This window comes from Indicator indicator, chromosome 15, assembly GCF_027791375.1.
Source record: "Indicator indicator isolate 239-I01 chromosome 15, UM_Iind_1.1, whole genome shotgun sequence".
NCBI classification, from domain to species: Eukaryota; Metazoa; Chordata; class Aves; order Piciformes; family Indicatoridae; genus Indicator; species Indicator indicator.
In genome coordinates this window covers 19783146-19802565 of record NC_072024.1, presented here as the reverse complement: position 1 = coordinate 19802565, position 19420 = coordinate 19783146, and the positions used below count along the sequence as shown (strand labels likewise).

The following is a 19420-nucleotide window of genomic DNA, read 5'->3' as shown; positions in this document are numbered from 1 at the left end:
CTGGGCTGGGCCCGGGAAGCTCGCAGGAGCTCGGGCACAGCCCGCCGGGCTCACGGCGCATCCAGGCACCAGTTGCCACCACCTCCAACACCCGGACCGCTCCCACGGCCCTCGCCGGCGTCTGCAGCAAAGCCCCACACCTCGCGCGGTACAGCCCAACGCCGGGCCAACCGCTCGCTGCTCCAGGCCGGGCCCGCTCCGCCTCCCGACCAGGCAGGGCCGGACCGCCGGGCAGCCGTGGGCGCGGCGCCCACTCAGACTTCGGGCGGCCCCGAACGGCAGCCCCGGCGAGGGTGGGTACAGGACGGCGGGAAAACAACAAGACGAAGGGAAGCGCGGCACGACAGGGGCAGAGGCGCCGGACCCCGCCGCCAGCCCGTGCCGCCGCCTGCAGCCGGCCCCGACAGGCCGCGGAAGGAGCGCGGGGAATGAGATAACGCCGGCCAACCCGCATCGGGCCAGGCCGGGCCGCCCCGCTGCCCGCGCACCCGGAGGCCCGGACCCCAGTGCGTCTCTGCCCAGGCCGCGCCGCCGCTCCCAGCTCAGCTCCCGGCCCGCCCGGTAGGCCAAGGACAGGGTGGCCCGGCAGGTGCCGCCACAGCCCCGCCAGACGGGGGCCGAGGCCCGCTCCCCCATGTCCCCACAGCCCCTCACCATGCGACGGTCGGGCCCGGAGGCCGCTCCCCGCCGGCTCTCGCCGCCAGCGGCCCCGACGCACGGAGCGGGCGGCGCGGCGCGAGCGCGACCCCGCGCGGGCACGTACCTGGGGGCGGAGCGCACAGCGCCTAGCAACGGGCGGCACGAGAGTTCCGCGGCCAATCGACGCCCGATGCCCGCCTCCCGCCCCGCCCTACCTGGCCGCGTGCGGGCTCCACCTCCCCTGTCCTCGCGCCCTGCGGCCCCGCCCCCCGCGCCGCCGCAGCCACTCCCTTCTGGCCTCGCACCAAGCCCCGCCCCCGCCAGTAGGCCACACCCCTCGCCCCACGTGCGGCCCCGCCGCGAAGTGACCCCGGTCCCTGCGGGCAAATATTTGCTCGGTCCTGGCGTGGCAGATCCAGCAGCCTGGTGACGCGGGGGCCACCGCCATGCAGCCCGTGATGGGGGTCCTGCTCGCCCTGGCTGCGGCCCTGGGCTCAGGTAGGGCCATAGTCAGGCTGTGGGGCCGCCATGGGACTGCCGTGGGGATGGAGGGCGTGGGGCAGTGTGGGTTCAAGAGGCCAGGACAGGAGCTTGTAGGTCACTGTTCTGTCCTTCAGCAGAGAGGGGAAGCAGGAACTACGGAGCTGCAGTGGGTGCTGAGTAGGCTGTAGGTCAGGGACAGCATTGCTCTATGAGACACGAGTCTGGTTGTCCTTGGGGAAGGGATTCCATGCTCCACAGGACAGAGATCCCCTGCTCCGCAGACCTGGATCCTATGCTCCGTGGGGCTGGGATCCCATATGCCACAGGACAGAGATCTCTCACTCTGTGAGGCAGGGACCCCATGCTCCACAGGGCCCAGGTGTCCCTGCTGTGCCCTCACAGTCATGCTGAGCTCCTACCTCACTCACCAGGCCACCGCTCACCCCTCAATGACTTTCAGCGCCTGCGAGCCACCGAGCTGCTGGCTATGCCCACAGATCCACTACCACCACTGCCAGAACAGGGCTCGGCAGAGCAGTGTGCCCAGCGCTGTGCCACCAGCCTGGCTTGCCGGTGAGTGGGACATGGTGCCATCACAGGCCAAGTGGAAATAAAGAGGGGCCACGATGCCAGGGTCACTCTGTACATGTGGATGCTGGGTGCCCATATGTGTGCCCCTGGTCCCATGGGTCCTGGCTCTGCATGGTGTCATGCCAGGCTCCTGCTGTGCTTCCTAGGGCTTTTCACCACAACCGGCAGAACCAGCTGTGCCACCTGCTGCCCTGGACCCAGCACTCACCCAATGTCCAGCTGCAAAAAAACATCCACTACGACCTGTATCAGAAGAAAGGTGGGCTGGTGCCACAGGCAGGCATGGGGACACCACAGCCCGGGCACAGGCCACCCTGGGCTGGGCTTCTCACTGGACATGTGCTGTGGCTCAGCCCTGGGGCTCTGACACAGTGTCTGGCTCTGCTCAGACTACGTGCGGGACTGCATCATGGCTGATGGCTCCAACTACCGTGGCACACGAGCCACAACAGAGAAGGGTCTGCGCTGCCAGCACTGGCAAGCCACCACACCACACGACCACAGGTGCCCCCATGTCCCCATCTGCCCTGTGGCATCCACCAGTGGCCCTGGGCAGTGTGAGACAGTGGGAAATGGGCTGGGGTCAGTTTGGGGGCAATGGGGACAGCATGGGGGCAATGGGGGCAGCATGGGGATGACAGCACCAACAAGAGATGGCACAGCATTGTGGCTGTGCTAGCCCCCAGGCGAAGGGCTCCTGGCAGCCCTCCTACCCATCCTGCCGCCATCAGGTTCCTGCCATCCCAGCGCAATGGGCTGGAGGAGAATTACTGCCGAAACCCTGACCAGGACAAGCGGGGCCCATGGTGTTACACTATTGACCCCAACGTCCGGCACCAGAGCTGCGGCATCAAGAAGTGCGCGGATGGTGAGTGCTGCAGCCCGGGCATACCCTGTGCCATGTGTCACCCCTCCACTGAGACCCCTGGCTGTTGGCAGCTGTCTGCATGACCTGCAACGGGGAGGAATACCGCGGGGCCGTGGACCACACTGAATCGGGGACTGAGTGCCAGCGCTGGGACCTGCAGCACCCACACAAGCACCCCTACCACCCTGACAAGTACTAGCCCCCAGCCCTGGGCAGCACATGACCACCCTGGCTATGCCATGTGCTAGAGTGATGGTGCCACCCCCAAACACTGCCTCCTGTCTCTGGCCCAGGTACCCTGACAAGGGACTGGATGACAACTACTGCCGCAACCCCGACAGCTCCGAGCGGCCCTGGTGCTACACCACCAACCCCAGACGGGAGAGGGAGTATTGCCGCATCCGCATCTGCAGTAAGTCCCTGCTGGGGTCACCACACAGCTGGGATAAGGGGTCCTGGGTGCCACCCTAACCCTGCCATTCTGGCTCTCTCCGGTCATGCAAGCAGAGAAACAGCCACGGACCCACAACATCACCACTGGCTGCTTCAGGGGCAAGGGTGAAAGCTACCGGGGCCAGGTGAATGTCACCGTGTCGGGCATCCCTTGCCAGCGCTGGGACACCCAGACCCCCCACCAGCACCACTTTGTGCCTGAAAAGTATCCATGCAAGTAAGGGGGTTGGGGGGGATGTACCCAGGGAGGGGGGCAGTGGGCAGCACTCCTGGGTGCAGGCTGGTTGGGGGCACCCATGCGGCACCCCCACCAGGGACCTGCAGGAGAACTACTGCCGCAACCCTGATGGCTCAGAGGCACCGTGGTGTTTCACTGTCCGCCCCACTGTGCGCATTGCCTTCTGCTTCCACATCCGCCGCTGCCCCGACGAGCTGAGTGCCCAAGGTGAGCTGCCCCCAGACACCCCTGCCTCGGGCTGCCTGATGGGGGTGCCAGCCTTCCCTGCCTGTCCCCAGAGTGCTACCATGGCCATGGCGAACACTACCACGGTCACGTCAGCAAGACACGCAAGGGCATCACCTGCCAGCCGTGGGCTGCCCAGGCGCCCCACATGCCCCAGTGAGTGTGCAAAGGAGCTTGCCAGGGGAGTGGAGATGGACTTGAGGATGGGGCTGAGGGTGGGGGGAAGATGGTAATGGGGAGGAGGATAAGGATGCAGACAGAGGTGGTGACAGTGATGGTGACTTCCTCCTCGCAGGATCTCGCCTGTCACCCACCCTGAGGCACACCTGGAGGAAAACTACTGCCGCAACCCTGATAATGACAGTCATGGCCCCTGGTGCTACACCATGGATCCCCACACTCCCTTTGACTACTGTGCCATCAAGCCCTGCTGTAAGCCCCTACCTGCAGCCCTGCAGAGCTGGAATGGGGTTCCCTAACCACCCGCTGGGGTTGTTATAGTCCTCCCAGGGTGGCTGGATCCTGTCCTGGTGCCACACTCTGCGTTGTTTCTGCAGCTGGCAGCGCAGTTCCCTCCATCCTGGAGAATGCAAGTGAGGGTCTGTGGATGCTGGGTGGGTGCCATGGGGCAGGTGCCAGTGGTGTGGCCCTGGCTGATGGCCAACCTGCCTGCAGACGTGGTGGCATTTGAGCAATGTGGCCAGCGGGATGAGAGGCTGCAGCAGAAAGGGCGCATTGTTGGTGGCCAGCCTGGCAACTCACCCTGGACTGTCAGCATCCGCAACCGGTGAGCGGGCACCCCGCTGGCACCCAGGTGGGCAGCATACCTCTGGGAGCTCATGACTCATCCTTTCAGGGCTGGTGTGCACTTCTGCGGGGGGTCCCTGGTGAAGCAGCAGTGGGTGATCAGCACACGCCAGTGCTTCTCCTCCTGGTAAGGCCAGGGCTGGGGTGTGGGGTGCTGGGCCAACCCCTCTGTGCTCTCACGTCCCCATCCCACAGTGGTGCTGACCTGACGGGCTATGAGGTGCAGTTGGGGACACTCTTCAAGGACCCTGGCCCTGGGGACCCTGACAAGCAGACTGTCCCCATTGTGCGGATTGTCTGTGGCCCCTCTGAGTCCCAGCTGGTGATGCTGAAGCTGGCAAGGTGAGAGGCCAGGCTGGGCCCTCGCCGTGCTCTGCTGCCAGTTGGGCTCGCACCACATCCCATCACCTCTTTGCCACAGACCAGCCACTCTGAATAGGCGTGTGGCCCTGATCTGCCTGCCACCTGAGCGCTACGTGGTGCCCGCAGGCACTGTCTGCGAGATTGCTGGCTGGGGGGAAACTAGAGGTACCTGCAGTGGGCAGCCCTGCAACACCATCCCGTGCCCAACATACACCTTGCCTATGCCACTCCACTGCAATGGCATCCCCCTGCTCATCTTCATATTCATGGCATCCTTCCTGTCTGCAGCATCTCCTGCTCCTGCTTGTAATGTTGCCATGTTTAGAGCATCTGCATGCCCACAGCACCCACAGGTCCATGGCATCTCCCTGCTCACAGAATTCCCCCGCTCATGCCATCCCTCTGCCCATGACATCTCCCTTCCACAGCATTCCCCTGTCTGTGACATTCCCCTGCCACAACATTTTCCTGTGCATGACATCCTCCTAGCCATGCCCATTCCCCAGCAACGGCATTCCCCTGCTCACCACATGAACTATCCATGATATGCTCTGCCTGCAGCAGTTCCCTGTCCATGGCATCCCCTTGCCCTTGACATCCTCCTGCCTATGACCTCTTCCTGCATGTGCCTGCATCTCCCTGCCCACAACATCTCCTGCCATGATATCCCCTGGCTGCTGTACCCTCTTTGATGGCATTCTCCCTTCGAAGGCATCCCCCTGCATGCAATGCCTCCCCATGGCATCCACTCACATGGCACCTCGTGGCTGCGCCATCTCCCTGCCGTGACATCCCCTATATGTGCAACTCATGCCCTCGCTGCCCACAGGCACAGCAGATGGCAGTGTGCTGAACGTGGCACGGCTGCCCGTGCTGGCCCACGGTGAGTGTCGTGCAGCACTGCGTGGGCGCCTGAAGGAAAGTGAGCTGTGCACAGCGCCACTGCGTGCTGGTGTGGGCGCCTGCGAGGTGAGCCAGAGTGGGCACTGCTGCCTCAGGGGGACCACAGGTGCCAGCGCTGGGGTGACTTCCCTTTCTGGGTTCCACAGGGAGATTATGGAGGGCCACTGGCCTGCATCACTGCTGACTGCTGGGTGCTGGAGGGGGTGATCACCCCCTCCCGTGTCTGTGCCCGCACCGACCAGCCTGCACTCTTCATCCGCGTCTCCCTCTATGTCGACTGGATCCACAAGGTGATGAAGATGGGCTGAGCTGGCTCAGCCCCAGCCTGACACACCTACCACCATGCAATAATGGACTGGCTATGGCCACTAGGGTTGGCACTGCACAGGGTCTCACACATTTATTTCACATCAACTTCAAACCATGTTGTCTTATGTCCTGCTCCTGGATACACGCGTCCATCTTCTTCTGGCCCTGGTGTCACCCCCAGGACCAGTGGTTACCTCAGGGCTGGCACAGCCACAGGGCCACAGCAGGTGCTAGGGGCTGTGCTGGCCTGTTCCATCCTGCTGGAGCTGCCCCAGATGCTGTAGGAACCAACAGGCACAGTTCCCAAAGACACTGGCTTCCATCTCCACACCGGCCAGCGCATGGCCACCCTCTGGGTACCACAGCAGCCTGTGGGACAGGATGGGATGGGATAGAAACATACTCAGACACCACACCAGTGTTCCCTCCCTGGTCCTGTCCCACTGCACCCTGCTCACTGTGTTGGCACCCCCCTGGCCCGCAGCACTCGGTACAGCTCCAGTGCCTGCGTGGGACTGACACGCTGGTCCCGGGCCCCCACACACAGCAGCACCGGCGTCCGCACCTGTGGCACAGGAAGCAGTGGATGCCTGGCACCCTGCACCAAACGCCCCACACCCGTCCCGCCCCCGCCTTACCCGGGCTGCCTGGGCAATGGGGGAGCGCAGCAGCATGGTGGCCACATCTTCAGCGCTCGGCACCCGCTCAAAGGAGTAGGGCAGCCCCAGGGAGGTGTATCGCCTGCGGCATGGAGGTGCTGGTTGGTGGCGTGAAGATGTGGCATGGCACAGCACGGAGCGGGGGCGGCACTCACCAGTCGGGGATGTCGGACGTGCCCAGCAGCGCGGGCAGGTTGGAGACGGGGCTGCGCAGGGCACAGGCTCGGTAGCGCTCAGGCTCGTGGGTGAGGAGGTGCAGGGCAATGAAGGCTCCGTGGGAACCGGCCAGCAAGGCCAGGCGGTGCGGGTCCAGGGGCTCGCTGCTCAGTGCCTGCTCCACTGCCAGCTGCACCCACGGGGCAGTGACCATCAGCACTCTCCCAGCAGTGTGATGGAGAGCCCACCAGCAGAGCCCAGACGTCAGCAACACCCTCCCATCATCATACTCCCAGCAGACTCCACTATCAGTATCCCTCTGGCAGCACCTCCCCAGCCCAGTGACCCTCACCTGGGTATCTGCCACGTCCTGTTCACCCACACGGGAGAGCAGGGAGCTGATGCTGGCCTGACCGAAGCCCAGGGAGCCACGGTAGTTCACTGGGGAGATGGGGGCTGTGGGTGCCGTGTTCCCAGTGGGGCATGGGGGCCACACATTGTTGGGCTCCCTGGTACTCACCCAGGAGCACAGCAAAGCCCAGCCGGCACAGTGCGGCCATGCTTGGGCGCCAGCGGGCATCAAAGACAGCGTGGGGACCACCTGGGGTCCAGCAGAGACGTCACTTGGGGTGACACCAGTGCTTCCAGCGTGTCCCTGCTGTCCCCGCACTCACCATGGGGGCACACGATGAGGGGGTGTGGTACCATGCTGTCTGTCGGGCTCAGCAACAGCGCTTCAAAAGCCTGGGTGCCTGCACCAAGGAAGGGGTCCTACTCAGCACCCACCACTCTGGGCACCCCTCACCCTGCCCACCCCCCAACACCCAAGTGCCCCCATCACCCAGGCAGCACTCAGGTGCAGCAGGGACCCCTGGGTGCTCATCATGCATGGTGGGGCTCTGCCTGCTTTGGGGTGGCTGGACTTGTAGGGTCTTCCAGGTGACACCAGGCACTGTTGGGCTGTTCTCCACTGGCACCCAATGGATGGGCAGCTCTTGGCCCGCTGGTGGCAGCACCGCCACCACCTGGAGATGGGCAGGAGGTGACATCAGGGCACCCTTGCCCCAGGGCAGCTGGCCCTGGCTGGGGTGTAATCGTCCCCAGTACACCGCTTGGTGCTCTGGGGTGCCATCCTGTGTCATGCCTGGAGGTGCGATGCCATACCATGCTGTGCTTCACCATGCTACGTTGTACACAGTCCTTCCAGCTGTGCCTTAACACGTTGTGCTGTGACTGGCTGTGCCAGGCTCTGCTGAGCCTTGCCACACTGTGCCATGCAGTGCCATGCTGGATCTGGCTATGCCACACCATGCTGGGCTGTGCATGGCAATGCCTGGCTGCATCATATCATGCCAACCAGGCAACAACATGCTTTACTACGCCATTCTGTGCCTAGCCGCAGTGTGCCTGGCTGCACATTGCCACACCATGCCCATGCCATATTGTGCCTGGTCATGCCATGCCCAGTGGCATGCCACATTACGCTGTGCCATGTGGTGCCACGGTTCTACTCACCAGGCTGGGTGGGTGGTGCGGGGCTGAGCAGGTGGCCACCAACAGGTCCCACTGGAGGGTAAGCAGCTCCCAGCACCCTTCAGGTGACCCTGGGGACAGAGAGTACACTGGCACTCTTGGATGCTCACCAGGGCACCATGGGTGGCTTGGCACCACATACCTGCTGTGAGGTTGGTGATGATAGCTGTCTCCGTGTCCACAAGCAGCAGGTCCTGCAAGGGGGCAGAGCCCAGGCAGCTGCATCCCTATTCAGCATGGGGGCCACAGTCCCTCTCCCCCTGTCCCCAGGACTCACTGTGCGGCTTCTCTGCGGAGTGCCCAGCACTGCTCGACGGCTGTCAGCTGCCCAGCACCGTGGTGGCAGTGCCTCCACATAGAGCCCAGCGAAGGCTGAGAGCAGGGCAGAGCAGTGGTGAGCTGGGGCCATGACCATCTGGCATGGGGGTTGTTCTGGTCTCTTGGTAGTGCCCAGCACTGCCCACCATGCCATGCTCACCCTCTGTAGGCTCATGCACCACATCGAGAACAGTCACTGCCTGCCTTGTCTGCCAGGTGATCTGGGGACAGTTGGCAGTTGGGGGAACTGAGGCAGGAGGACTACAGACCAAGACCACCTCCTGCCCTGGCCAGGCACTGCGAGGTCCTATAAAATTCTGGGCCAGGTTCACATCAGTGGCACAGCCGTGCCCACTGTCCACAGGGCCTCTCTCACCATGCGCAGTCGCAGGCATTGCCGGTGGGGCCCCCCTAGGTCCCCCTCCAGGTAGAGCAGGTGCTGGCCATCAGGGCTCAGACGGGGGGAGCACGCAGCAGCATGCTCAGCTGACAGCAGCTCTGCAGGTGGCAGGAGGTCAGCACCCTGGGGACTCTGGAGACCCTTGGCACCCGCCTTGTCTCCAGTGCTCACCACAGTGCCCACTGTCCAGGTCCAAGTGGAAAATCCCTGACCTGGGTGGGGGATACCCGGGTCAGGCTGGAGCCTTGCAGCTGTGCTGGCATGGGGTAGGTGTCCTGGCACGGCACTGGGTGCCAGAGGAGACCTACCTCCTGTTGGAGCACGCACTCAGCCCCAGGCGGAAGGGCTTATGCCACCATCCCACAAACACCACACCATGGTCATCTGGAGACCACAGGGCCTGTGTGACAGCAGAGCTCAGTCCCACAGTCCCAGGCTGGCCTCTGATGGGGATCCCTCTGCACCCTATCCTCACCTGTCCAGGGCAGAGGTGCTCTGGGATGCCCTCCAGCACCAAGAGGCTGCTGCTTTCCAGATCCAGGGCACAGACAACAGGCATGCTGCGGGTGCTCAGTGCCTCCCCCCAACCCTCGTGGTACACAAACTGTTCATCCTGTGGCACAGTCCTGTTAGCCCCCTAGGCTGGCAGCCGCAGGCATGGGCTTTGTGCATGGCATTGCTCATGGGGCACATGGTGCACTCGTGGGGCATCGACTGTGCTCACAGAGTGCACAGCACACTCTTGGAGCACACAGCATGCTCACAGGTTGTATGGCACTCACCTGTCCATCCTTGTGCTCCTCTGCTGGCCTGGCTGCTCCTGGCACATCCCAGGGGCAGGGGGGCTGTGGTTTGGGCCGGCTCTTCTCGGCCACGTAGAGTAGCTGTGTCTCCGAGTGGGACCAGGACAGACAGGCAAAGGGCCCTGTCATAGCAAGAGGGTGCCAAATCCCAGCCTGGCAGAGGCACAGCCAGACACTCGGGCCACTGGCTGTGCTACCCTCACCTGTATTGTGGGCAGGGGCCACAAGGCATGGGACCTACCCTCCGTGTAGACCTCCCCATGCTTCCCCAGTGCTGTGAGGTCCACACTGTGGCTGCGCCCACTGCTGCCCCACACCTGGGGGTCAGGGGTCAGCACTGGCACACCATGGCTGAGGTGCCCACTGCCTGATGCTGGCACTCCAGCCACCCTGGGTGACCCCCAAGGATGCTGTGATGAGGGCAGTCCATGTTACCTCCAGCAGCTCGTGGCCCAGCCACGGGCAGCGGCTGAGCACGGCACGGTGCTGTCCTGTAGGTGAGTCCTGGCTGAGAAGCCTGTGGGTGGGAGGGAGGCTGTGGTGGGTGGCACACTATGGTGCCACCAGCCGTGCTGCGGGCGTTGGCCAGGCCGTGGGCATCAGCCAAGCCACAGACACCAGCAACCCGTCCCCGTCCCACCGCCTGTCTCTGCCGTACTGGTTGTGGATCTCGGCGCTGAGCGCTGCCTGGCTGACGGCGATGCTGCGGCTGCCTGCACGCTGCAGGCTGTAGTGGCGACTGAAGCGCAGCAGCCGATGCCGGGACAGGTCGGGGCGGCTGCACTCTGCGGGGGTTGGGATCACCACTCACCGGCACCGGCCCAGTGCGCCTAAAGCAGCAGGGCTGCCGAGGCTGCAACTCACCAGTGTAGAGCAGGAAGGACTGGCCCCCGGAGGCGGCCCCAAGGGCGGCACGGGTGACAGTAGGGAAGCGACTCAGCTCCCGGTAGCAGCTGGTAGGGCCTCTGGCCACCTGGGTGGTGCAAGAGGCACTCTGGTGGAGAGTGAGCTTACCCCCTGCTCTGCCTATCTCCCCAAAACTGGGCTGTGCCCACCCACGCAGTCACCCTTGCCCACCTGCATGCCCCACTCGGTCCCTGACGCCGTGGGGCCTTGCTCCATTGCACTGGGCTGCTGGCGCCTGCCCATTGGCAGCAGGCAGGGTGCCAAGGCATTGCGCAAGCAGTTGGCATGAGGGGCCTCATTGGTGCCAGCCTTCCAGCTGCCCCTCTCTGCCTGTTATGCCCAGGTTTGCTGGGCAGAGTTCCCCCTCTGCTGTGGCACACTGCACCCCCGATGGTACAAATGCTAAGCTGTGTTGGAGAGGGTCAAGCTCCTGGGGCATCGGGAGCGGAGGTGATGCTGGTGGCAGCACCACCATCAGAGACATTGGGGTCCTGAACTACATCATTTATTGGAAGGTGGCAGCAGTGGTGGGCTGCTGACACTGCAAATGCTCCAGCAGCCATAGCACCATGTTCATGAAACTGTCGGCTTCGGCCTCGACTCCAGACAGAGCGTGGTTGTTCCCTGGGTACCAGAGCAGCCTGGAGGGGAGAGTAGGATTAATGCCAAGCCCACATCCCCAGCCTCAGCACTCAGCACCTCACTCACCGTGTGGGGACCCCTCGGGCCTTAAGGGCACGGTAATACTCCAGCCCCTGCTTGGGGGGGACACGCCGGTCATCCTCCCCCAGCATCAGCAGCACGGGTGCACGGACCTGCGGGAGCAGCACAGCCTCAGGGCCAGCACTGCCAGTGAGAATGAGGACAGGGATGGGGACATGGATGTACCTGGTTGACATAGCGCATAGGTGACTTGTTCAGCATCTCTGCCCACTGCACTGGGTCTGGCAGGGCGTCAGGCATGTAGGGCAGCCCTGTCTCCGTCAGGCACCTGTGAGTGAGAGTGATGAGGTCACATGCAGGGTCGAGGTGGCAGGAGGCCAGGGGCAATGATACTTACCAATCAGGAATATCAGTGGTGGTCACCATGGAGGCGATGTTCACCACAGGGTTGCGGACCACACAGGCGTGGTAGGTGTCAGGGAACTGGCCAAGGAGGTGGCATGCCAAGAAGCCCCCATGAGAGCCACCCACCAGTGCCACCCGGCCAGCATCCAGTGATTCCTCTTGTAGCACCCGCTCTACACAGAACTGCCACCACAAGACACACCCATTAAGGTAGGCAGCCCTTTCCCTCTTTGGGAGTACTCACAGGACTATAGGGTGCCCCAGGACCACATGCTGGGGCCGTACCTGCACATCGTGCACATCCTGTGTGCCGACATTGCCTGGCAAGGAGGCCACGTTGTCCTGGCCAAAGCCCAATGAGCCACGGTAATTCACTGTGAGGAGGAACATCAGAGCCCTTCTTTCCTCTGTCCTGGCCCCACTGCGGGCACTGTGCCACCCAGCAGCCCTACCCCCTGGCACCACTCACCCAGCAGCACCGCGAAGCCACTGCGGCAGAGCGCTGCTGGGTACAGCATCCACCTGGCTGTGAAGACAGAGTGGGGCCCTCCTGTGAAAGTGAAAAGCAAAAAGGAGTGAGTCTCCCCAGACAGGGCCATCAAGAGGTCCTAGACCACGGTTAGGACAGATTAGCTTCCTTGGGAGGCAGCTGGGGATGGCAGATCAGACTTGCAGGTGTGACTCCCTCACCAGCTCTTACCATGGGGCATCACAACTAAGGGGTGCTTCTGGGTGGCAGAGCCCTCACTTGGGCACAGCAAGAGGGCATCAAAGTCCAGACCCGCTGCGGAAGTTAAGTGGGATGGTCAGCGCTCATAGTGGGTAGTGGAACCAGGCCCAACACCATACTGGGGCACTCACCATACTGGGGGTGTTCCTGCTCTGGTGGGGGCTGCAGGGTGCAGATGCCCCAGCTGATGCCAGGCACAGGGGGTGCATCCTGCAGGCAGACCCAGTGTGCCTGCGCCTCCTGGCCAGCCTCGGGCAGAATGGCCACTTTCTGTGCAGGGAGAAGGGCTCGTGAAGGTGCCAAGGGGACGGTGGGTGCTGGGAAGGGGGGCATCATCACCTTACCAGTGTTGGGGGACAGCTAGGAGTGGAGAACCTGGCCACTAAGAGGTCCCGGTCGATGGTGAGGACAGACCAGCTTCCCTGGGGGGCATCTGGGGTGGAGAGCAGGCGTCTAAAATTGCAGGCCTGACTGACTCCCCAAACCTCTCACTGGCCTGGTACTCACCAGCTGTCAGCGAGGTTGTGGTGCCTGTCACCGTGTCCACCACAAACACATCCTAGGGGCAGGAGGGCAGAGTCCAGCAGAGCACTGACCGAGCCCAGCCCCCCTGCATATCCCATGCTGTCCTGGCACAGCAGCCCTCACCTGCTGGCTGCGCTGGGTTGTATCCAGCACCAGCCTGCGGCTGTCAGCTGCCCAGCACAGCCGTGGCAGAGCACCACAATAGATACCTGGGAAAGCACCTGTAATGACAGTAGTGGAGTGTGGTGCTCAGCACCCCTCTGTGGCCCTACTGTTGCCTCCAGGGCTGTACTCACCCCAAGTCTGCCGTGGCACAACCTCCAGCACGGTGCTGGTTTGCTTGGTGTACCAGTCATACTGCAGGACACATGGGACAGGAAGAGTTTTGCTTGGTCTCAGCCTGCCCACCCCTGCTGCATCCCAGGGAAGGGTACGACTGCCCTTCTGCCAGTCCCAGCACAGGTGCCCTGCCGATCCCTCTGGTGCTGCTCACCATGCGGAGGCAGCTGCACTGCTGATGGGGTCCTAAGGCATCGTTCTCCAGGTAGACAATGCGGCAGCGGTCAGGGCTGAGCCGCGGGGACCACACAGCCTTGGTGTCCTCAGAGAGCAGCTCTGCATGGGCACAAGGGCACAGTGAGGGGGCAGTAGGGAGCGAGGGCACCAGTGGGGTTGGGGTGTGCCCTGCTCACCGCATCTCCCACCCGTCAGGTCCATGTAGAAGAGTGCTGACCTGCCAGCAGAGACAGACAGGTGTCACAGGGGGACTTTAGGAACAAGTTCTTTACTATGAGGGTGGTGGATCACTGGAACAGGTTGCCCAGGGAGATGCTTGAGGCCCCTTCCCTGGAGATATTCAAGGTGAGGCTTGACAAGGTCCTGGGCAACCTGGTCTAGTTGAGGATGTCCCTGCTAACTGAGGGGAGGCAGGACTGGATGACCTTTGGGGGTCCCTTCCAACCTGGACTATTCTATGATTCTCTGACTGGGGTCCTGGCTGTGGGGCACAGTGCCCCATGGAGACTCACCGCCGATTGGTGCAGTGTAGCAGCCCCAGGCGGAAGGGCTCGTGCCACCAGCCCACAAACACCACACCAGTATCATCAGGGGACCAGAAAGCCTGCAGGGAGAGAAGGGCAGTGAGCGACTCGATCTCTCATTGCACCCCAACACCTCCCTTCTCTGTTTCCCTGGAGCTCCCCATGCTGACCTGGCCAGGAGAGAGGTGCTCTGGGACACCCTCCAGCACTGAGATGCTGCTGCTTTCGATATCAAGGATGCAGAGGACGGGCACACTGCAGGTACTCAGCGCCTCCCCCCAGTCCTCATGGTACACGAACTGCTTGCCCTGTGTAACAGCCCAGTCAGCCTCACGGCTGCCTCATCAGGCCTCACCTGCCTCAGGGTGGGGGAACCAAACCTTGAGGGGTGCATCCTCTTTCTCAGGGCATCCTGTGTCCTCGTCAGAGATGCCTAGCTCAGAGTCTTTGCTCTGGAAGAAGGACTTGGCCTTGGGACGCTTCTTCTCCGCCACATAGAGCAGGTGGGTCTCCGAGTGTGACCAGGCCAGGCAGCCAAACTGGTCTGCAGGAGTGGGTCAGGCACTGTCCACCCCATTCCCTCAGGACCCCATGTCCCCTACTGTCCCTGTCCCCTCACCATTGTCATAGACACTGCCGTGCTTCTTCAGTGACGTCAGGTCGATGCTCTTCACCTTGCAGTTCTGATCCCAAACCTGTGGGCAGATATGCCAGGGCAGCCCTTTGCCCCAGTGTGGATCCAGGCCCAAACCCCAGTGTTGACACAGCCCCAAGCCCAAGAGCTGATCTGTCTCCCTCTGGCCCCGTTCTCACCTCCAGGAACTGCTTCTCCTTCTCATTCTCCTTGCTGGGAGGGACCTTGCGCAGGACAGCCTTCAGTGCCCCACTGGGGGACTCCTGGCTCAGGATCCTGCAGATGAGTGGACGCCCATCAGCCCCTTGCCACCAGCATCCTGAGGAGATGCCAGTGCTGGGGACAGGATGGGACTCACTCATCCTTGATCTCAGAGCAGGTGCCAGCAGGTCCTGAGTAGACAACCGAGGCCCCATCATGGAAGATCAGGTACTGACGGCAGAACTTGATGTTCTTGGCCCGTGCCAGGTCCCGCTGTGTCCACTCTGTGAGGAGCAGGGTGAAGACATGTGCTGTGCCCCTGTCAGGCAGACCAAGACTTCCTGGACACCCCTGGGATTCCCCAGGGGCCACCCTGTCCCCGTACCAGTGTAAAGGTTGCAGTACTTGCCCCCGTACTGCGTGGTGATGTCAGGGCCAAGGCAGGCAGTGCTGAGCTCTGGGTGCCTGCTCAGCTCCTGGTACAGCTCCACCATCTCCTCTGTGCTTAGCAGCATCTGCGGGAGACAGCAGGGTGGCAGGGGTGTATGAGGCCATGCCAGAGTGTGGCAGGAGGGGCAAGAATCAGGTCATGGTGGGGCAGAAATGTCAGTTACTGGAACCTCAAGGCACATGGGAGGGATTGGGAGCATACTGGGGGCAGTTACTGGGGTGATAGGGGCACTGCTTGGGGATGCAGTGCTGGAGTATATGGAGCTTAGGAGGGCAGTGGGGAGGGCAATTTACTGAGGTACATGAGGAGACAGGAGAGTACAGGGGCAGTTACTAGGGCAGCAGGGGCAGTACTGGGGGCAACGCTGGGGGTGCAGAGCTGAGGCAGTTATTGCAGTAGAAAGGGGTATGAGGGTGTAGGGGCGGTTACTGGGGGAGTGCAGGGGGTCATGAGAGTACCAGGGCAGTTACTGGTGTCCCGGGGGCAGTATCTGGGTTGTAGAGCTGGGGCGGTTACTGGGGTGTATGCGGGGATTAGGGGGATACTGGAGGCAGTTACTGGGGTACTGCAGTAGGGGCATTATCTGCAGCAGCAGAGCTGAAACATCTACTGGGGCGCATGGGGGAATTAAGAGAGTGCCAGGGGCAGTTACTCAGGTACGGGGAGCGCAGCCGACGGACCACCGCAGACGGGCGGCTGCCGCAGGGGGTAGCGACACACGACACTGCCCGGGGCAGGGCTCCGGGGGTTGCAATACTGGGGGCCAGGGCAGCAGGTCCGCGAGGGCTCCCGGAGGAGAGGGAGGGCTCCCGGGGGCGAGGGTGGGCTCCCGGGGGCGAGGGTGGGCTCCCGGGACAATGACGTCACAACCCCCCCTTCCCTCCCTGCGGCCCCTCACCGGCGGCTCCATGTCGCGACGGCGGAGCGGGGGCGGGACCAGCGCCACCACTTCCGGGGCGGAGGGGGTTGGGCGGCGGCGTATGGCACCTCCCATTGGTTGCAGTACTCGGAGCCACCGCGCACGTTGCGGCGCCTCCTGGTGGGTGCGGGCGGCACGGCTGCGGGATGTCTCGCGCCTCGTGTCCACGCTTCCCCCGGCCCGGCCCGGCCCGGCCCGGCCCTGCCCTCCCCCGGCTCCAGCCCGGAGGCGCCGGTTCATCCGCCGGGCCCTGTGTGAAAGCCGTACTTCGTTTGAAAGCCGTACCAGGGGCGAGTACACGGCCCCGTGGCCTCTGGGCTATCCCGGCAGGTTTCCTTGGCAGATAGCTGCAACACAGGAGCTCTCTGGATGAGCCGAAGGGAGCCCGGCCTTGGGGGGCTTTCAGAGACCCCCAGCACAGCAGTCAACCCAGGGGGAATCTGTCCCTTTGGGGCCCACGGGGACCTCCAGACCAGCAGCCTACTGGCCAGGCCAGTGGGGAGCAGGCATTGAGGTCCTAGAGGGATACAGGGACGCCTCTAGCCCAGCAGCGTGGGCAGGTGGATGTTGGGCTCTTGGAGGCCTGTAGGGACTCCCCTGTCCAGCAGCCCTGGGTGTGAGCTGCACAACCTGCTGGTGTTTGGTGCCAGCCAGGTCCATTAGGCTCCCAGTCCCTCTATCCCTCCATGCCAGAGTTCCAGATCCCCTACTCCCCCTCGCCACAAGCACTTAGGAATCAGGACCAGTCCAATGGTTTGTGTCAAGTCCTTTTTATTCTGTTCTCACAGAAACACCTGGTGAGGGGGCAGCTTCTGGGAGGAAGTCACGACACAGCGGCAGGGGTGGTACGGCACGGTACGGCACGGTACGGCACGGTACAGGGTCACTACGGGTGGCACAGAGCACAGCAGACACGCACACCGTCACAATGTTCAGAGGGAGCGTACCCGGCATCGCACTTACCACTGGAAATGGCGCCTGGCCATGTGCAGCCCTTCTCCTTTGCACCCTCTGCCCCGCCCCGGACAGCAGACTGCCACAAGCTGGGCTGAGGGACTGGCCTGGCAGGGCGGGCGACAGGCCCTGGTCCCAGTGGGTGCGAAGGCAAGGTGGCAGATGTGCTCAGGCAGCGAGCTGGGCCCCGGCGGAGGTCTTGGTCCCGCGTGCAATTTACACACTGTACAAGTATTTACAGCGCGAGGAGCGGCGGGGGCCCGGGGGAGGCACACTCAGGCTATGCACTTGTCACGGGTGGGGAGGGGCAGCGGCTGTGTGCGGAGTTGGGGCTCTCCTCTGTGGGACTGTCCTGTGGGAGCACTGCGTTCCCCACTGTCCCATGGCCACTGACCTCTCCCCTAGCCTTGGGCACAGGCAGAGCCCCTTGCGAGGAGCCTGCTGGAGAGCGTAGGCTCCTGATGGCAGCCGGGTCCTCAATAACAAGTGCATCGATCTGCTAAGGGCTTTCAGTACAGCGATGGACTGATGGAAAAGAAAATAAAAAGAAAAAAGTCCAGGCAAAGAACAGCAAGCACTGAAAGGCAGGTGGAACCGTGCAGAGAAGTAGCAAGCCATGCTCTACGACGGGACAGACGGTCATGGGCACTAGGGCTGCCCTTTGGCAAAGTGGCCCTCCGTGGGTCGAACATGCCACGAATTCATACGCACGGGTGGTTGATAAAGAGTAGTTGTTGGGTTGCTCGGCGGCACGCTTTGTGATGGAACCCTTAGGAGCCACATTGAACTGATTAGCTATTCACAGGTCTTGTTCTGGAGTCGTGTTATTTCGTTGCATAGAACATCGGGCGGGTGAGCGGGCGGCTGCCACCCACTGTGGAGGGCACTGGGGTGGGGGGATGCCGCCGGTGCAGGGAAGTGGCGGGGTGCAGGCGGCACGTGGCTGTATGCTGACGAGCTCCCTCCTTGGGATGCCTTCCCCCCCTCTCCCGGGGAATCCCCTCCAAGCAGGGTGAGTGGGCTTTGGCCTCCAGCCGCCATGCCGGCTGTCCGCGCGTCCCCACGAAATGGCTTGAGAAGGACTTGGATTGCACAGTAAGAGGAAGGATACTGCTGGAGGCAAAGCTCTCCTGATCTTGTTCCATGGGATTTGTGCTCTTTTGTAGCCTCCTGCACTCTATTGCTTCTACAGACGACAGCCCGTGTGTGCTAACTCATCGCACAAAGCAAAGAGGGAAGAGGATTTGGTATAAAGTTTAGAAAAAAAAAATCCCAAAACCAAAATAAAATGAATCCAAAGAAACCGAGAAAAAAGGACCCCCCCCAACGACGCCCCGTGCCCCCCCCAGTGCGGATGAGGTATACACAGAAATCAAAGTGGGATGATTAAGGCTGTTCTCGAAAGAAAAGGGGTGCCTGGCGGCTGCACGGCAAGGGCGAGCGTGGCCCTTTCAATACTTCCAATGGCTTCGGGATGCGCACCCAGCCGGCAAAGCATTGACAAAGGCTGGCCGGCCACATGTCAGAGTCCTATGGCCTCATATTTTGGTAGTGAAACAGTGTTAGGTCCTAGCTGACGCGCTCTGGGGGCTCCCTGGCAGGGCCGGGAGCAGGCTGCAGTGTAGGGGGCATGGGGATGGCCCCGGCAGGGTGGATGGGATTGGGAAGGAGGAAAGGTGCCCGTGGCGTCCAGCCCTCGGCTCACAGCAGCGGGGAAAAACCTATGAAGAGGCAAGAGCTGGGGTTCGGAGGGAGCAACTCTGCGTATAATCTTGAGAAAGGGCCATGGCCCGCCTACAGGGCCTAACCCGATGGTCCGGATCAGGCCTGTTCCCTCGGGGTGGCTTCTGGGGCTTGCCGTGTGCCACAACGGAGCTGCTTGCCAGGCATGGGGGGCACCTGCCCCAGGGCGTCCGCCAGGCCCCTGCTTGGCCGCCGTTTGGTCCAACATCCAGGGATTGCCCTGCTTTCAAAAGCTTGTGAGAGACAAAGAGAGAGGAGTTAGCCCAAATGGTGGTGCCCCTGCAGAGGGGATCCCACCCAGCAGCAGCACCAGCACCAGCGCCAGCGAATGGGCAGTGGCAAGCCAAGAGGTTCTGCTAGCAGAGCAGCTGCTGCCACCCCCATGCTGGATGGGTTCTCAGAGCAGAGCTTGGGCTGCCCAAACCTTCCCTGCAAGCCCAGGGTCTGCACCAGCATCCGCATGGCATCAGCCCACGTGGCACTGCCGAGACCAGGGAACGA

At 62.7% G+C, this 19420-nt stretch overlaps 3 protein-coding genes across 3 annotated transcripts; 1 reads left to right on the top strand and 2 right to left on the bottom strand.

The window, feature by feature from the left end:
• The first annotated feature begins 1085 nt into the window (after positions 1 to 1085).
• On the top strand, positions 1086 to 5878 carry MST1 (macrophage stimulating 1). Its single transcript, XM_054387321.1, is given in 19 exon segments — positions 1086 to 1137; positions 1554 to 1695; positions 1860 to 1972; positions 2103 to 2217; positions 2445 to 2581; positions 2653 to 2773; positions 2875 to 3013; positions 3015 to 3073; positions 3075 to 3251; positions 3349 to 3479; positions 3551 to 3653; positions 3793 to 3929; positions 4055 to 4090; positions 4173 to 4284; positions 4354 to 4431; positions 4500 to 4646; positions 4726 to 4832; positions 5497 to 5636; positions 5717 to 5878. Coding segments are annotated over 19 exon segments (2208 nt in total).
• A 231-nt stretch (positions 5879 to 6109) lies between these two features.
• On the bottom strand, positions 6110 to 10897 carry LOC128971619 (acylamino-acid-releasing enzyme-like). Its single transcript, XM_054387222.1, has 19 exons — positions 10826 to 10897; positions 10613 to 10721; positions 10389 to 10533; positions 10184 to 10265; positions 9990 to 10065; positions 9728 to 9870; positions 9421 to 9558; positions 9254 to 9345; positions 8922 to 8997; positions 8706 to 8766; positions 8505 to 8599; positions 8370 to 8421; positions 7369 to 7446; positions 7215 to 7295; positions 7047 to 7150; positions 6694 to 6884; positions 6518 to 6620; positions 6338 to 6444; positions 6110 to 6248 (listed from the first exon to the last, which is right to left on the bottom strand). The coding sequence occupies exons 1-19, from the start codon at positions 10895 to 10897 to the stop codon at positions 6110 to 6112; spliced, it is 1944 nt and encodes a 647-aa protein (XP_054243197.1).
• Positions 10898 to 11159: 262 nt separating this feature from the next.
• On the bottom strand, positions 11160 to 16227 carry LOC128971618 (acylamino-acid-releasing enzyme-like). Its single transcript, XM_054387221.1, has 22 exons — positions 16202 to 16227; positions 15238 to 15367; positions 15010 to 15136; positions 14831 to 14927; positions 14637 to 14712; positions 14398 to 14561; positions 14188 to 14325; positions 14006 to 14097; positions 13670 to 13710; positions 13471 to 13592; positions 13274 to 13334; positions 13101 to 13198; positions 12960 to 13011; positions 12797 to 12885; positions 12584 to 12722; positions 12423 to 12506; positions 12192 to 12272; positions 12008 to 12096; positions 11715 to 11905; positions 11543 to 11645; positions 11363 to 11469; positions 11160 to 11295 (listed from the first exon to the last, which is right to left on the bottom strand). Exons 1-22 carry the CDS (start codon positions 16211 to 16213, stop codon positions 11160 to 11162), a joined length of 2229 nt encoding a protein of 742 aa, XP_054243196.1. The 5' UTR covers positions 16214 to 16227.
• Positions 16228 to 19420: the final 3193 nt, after the last annotated feature.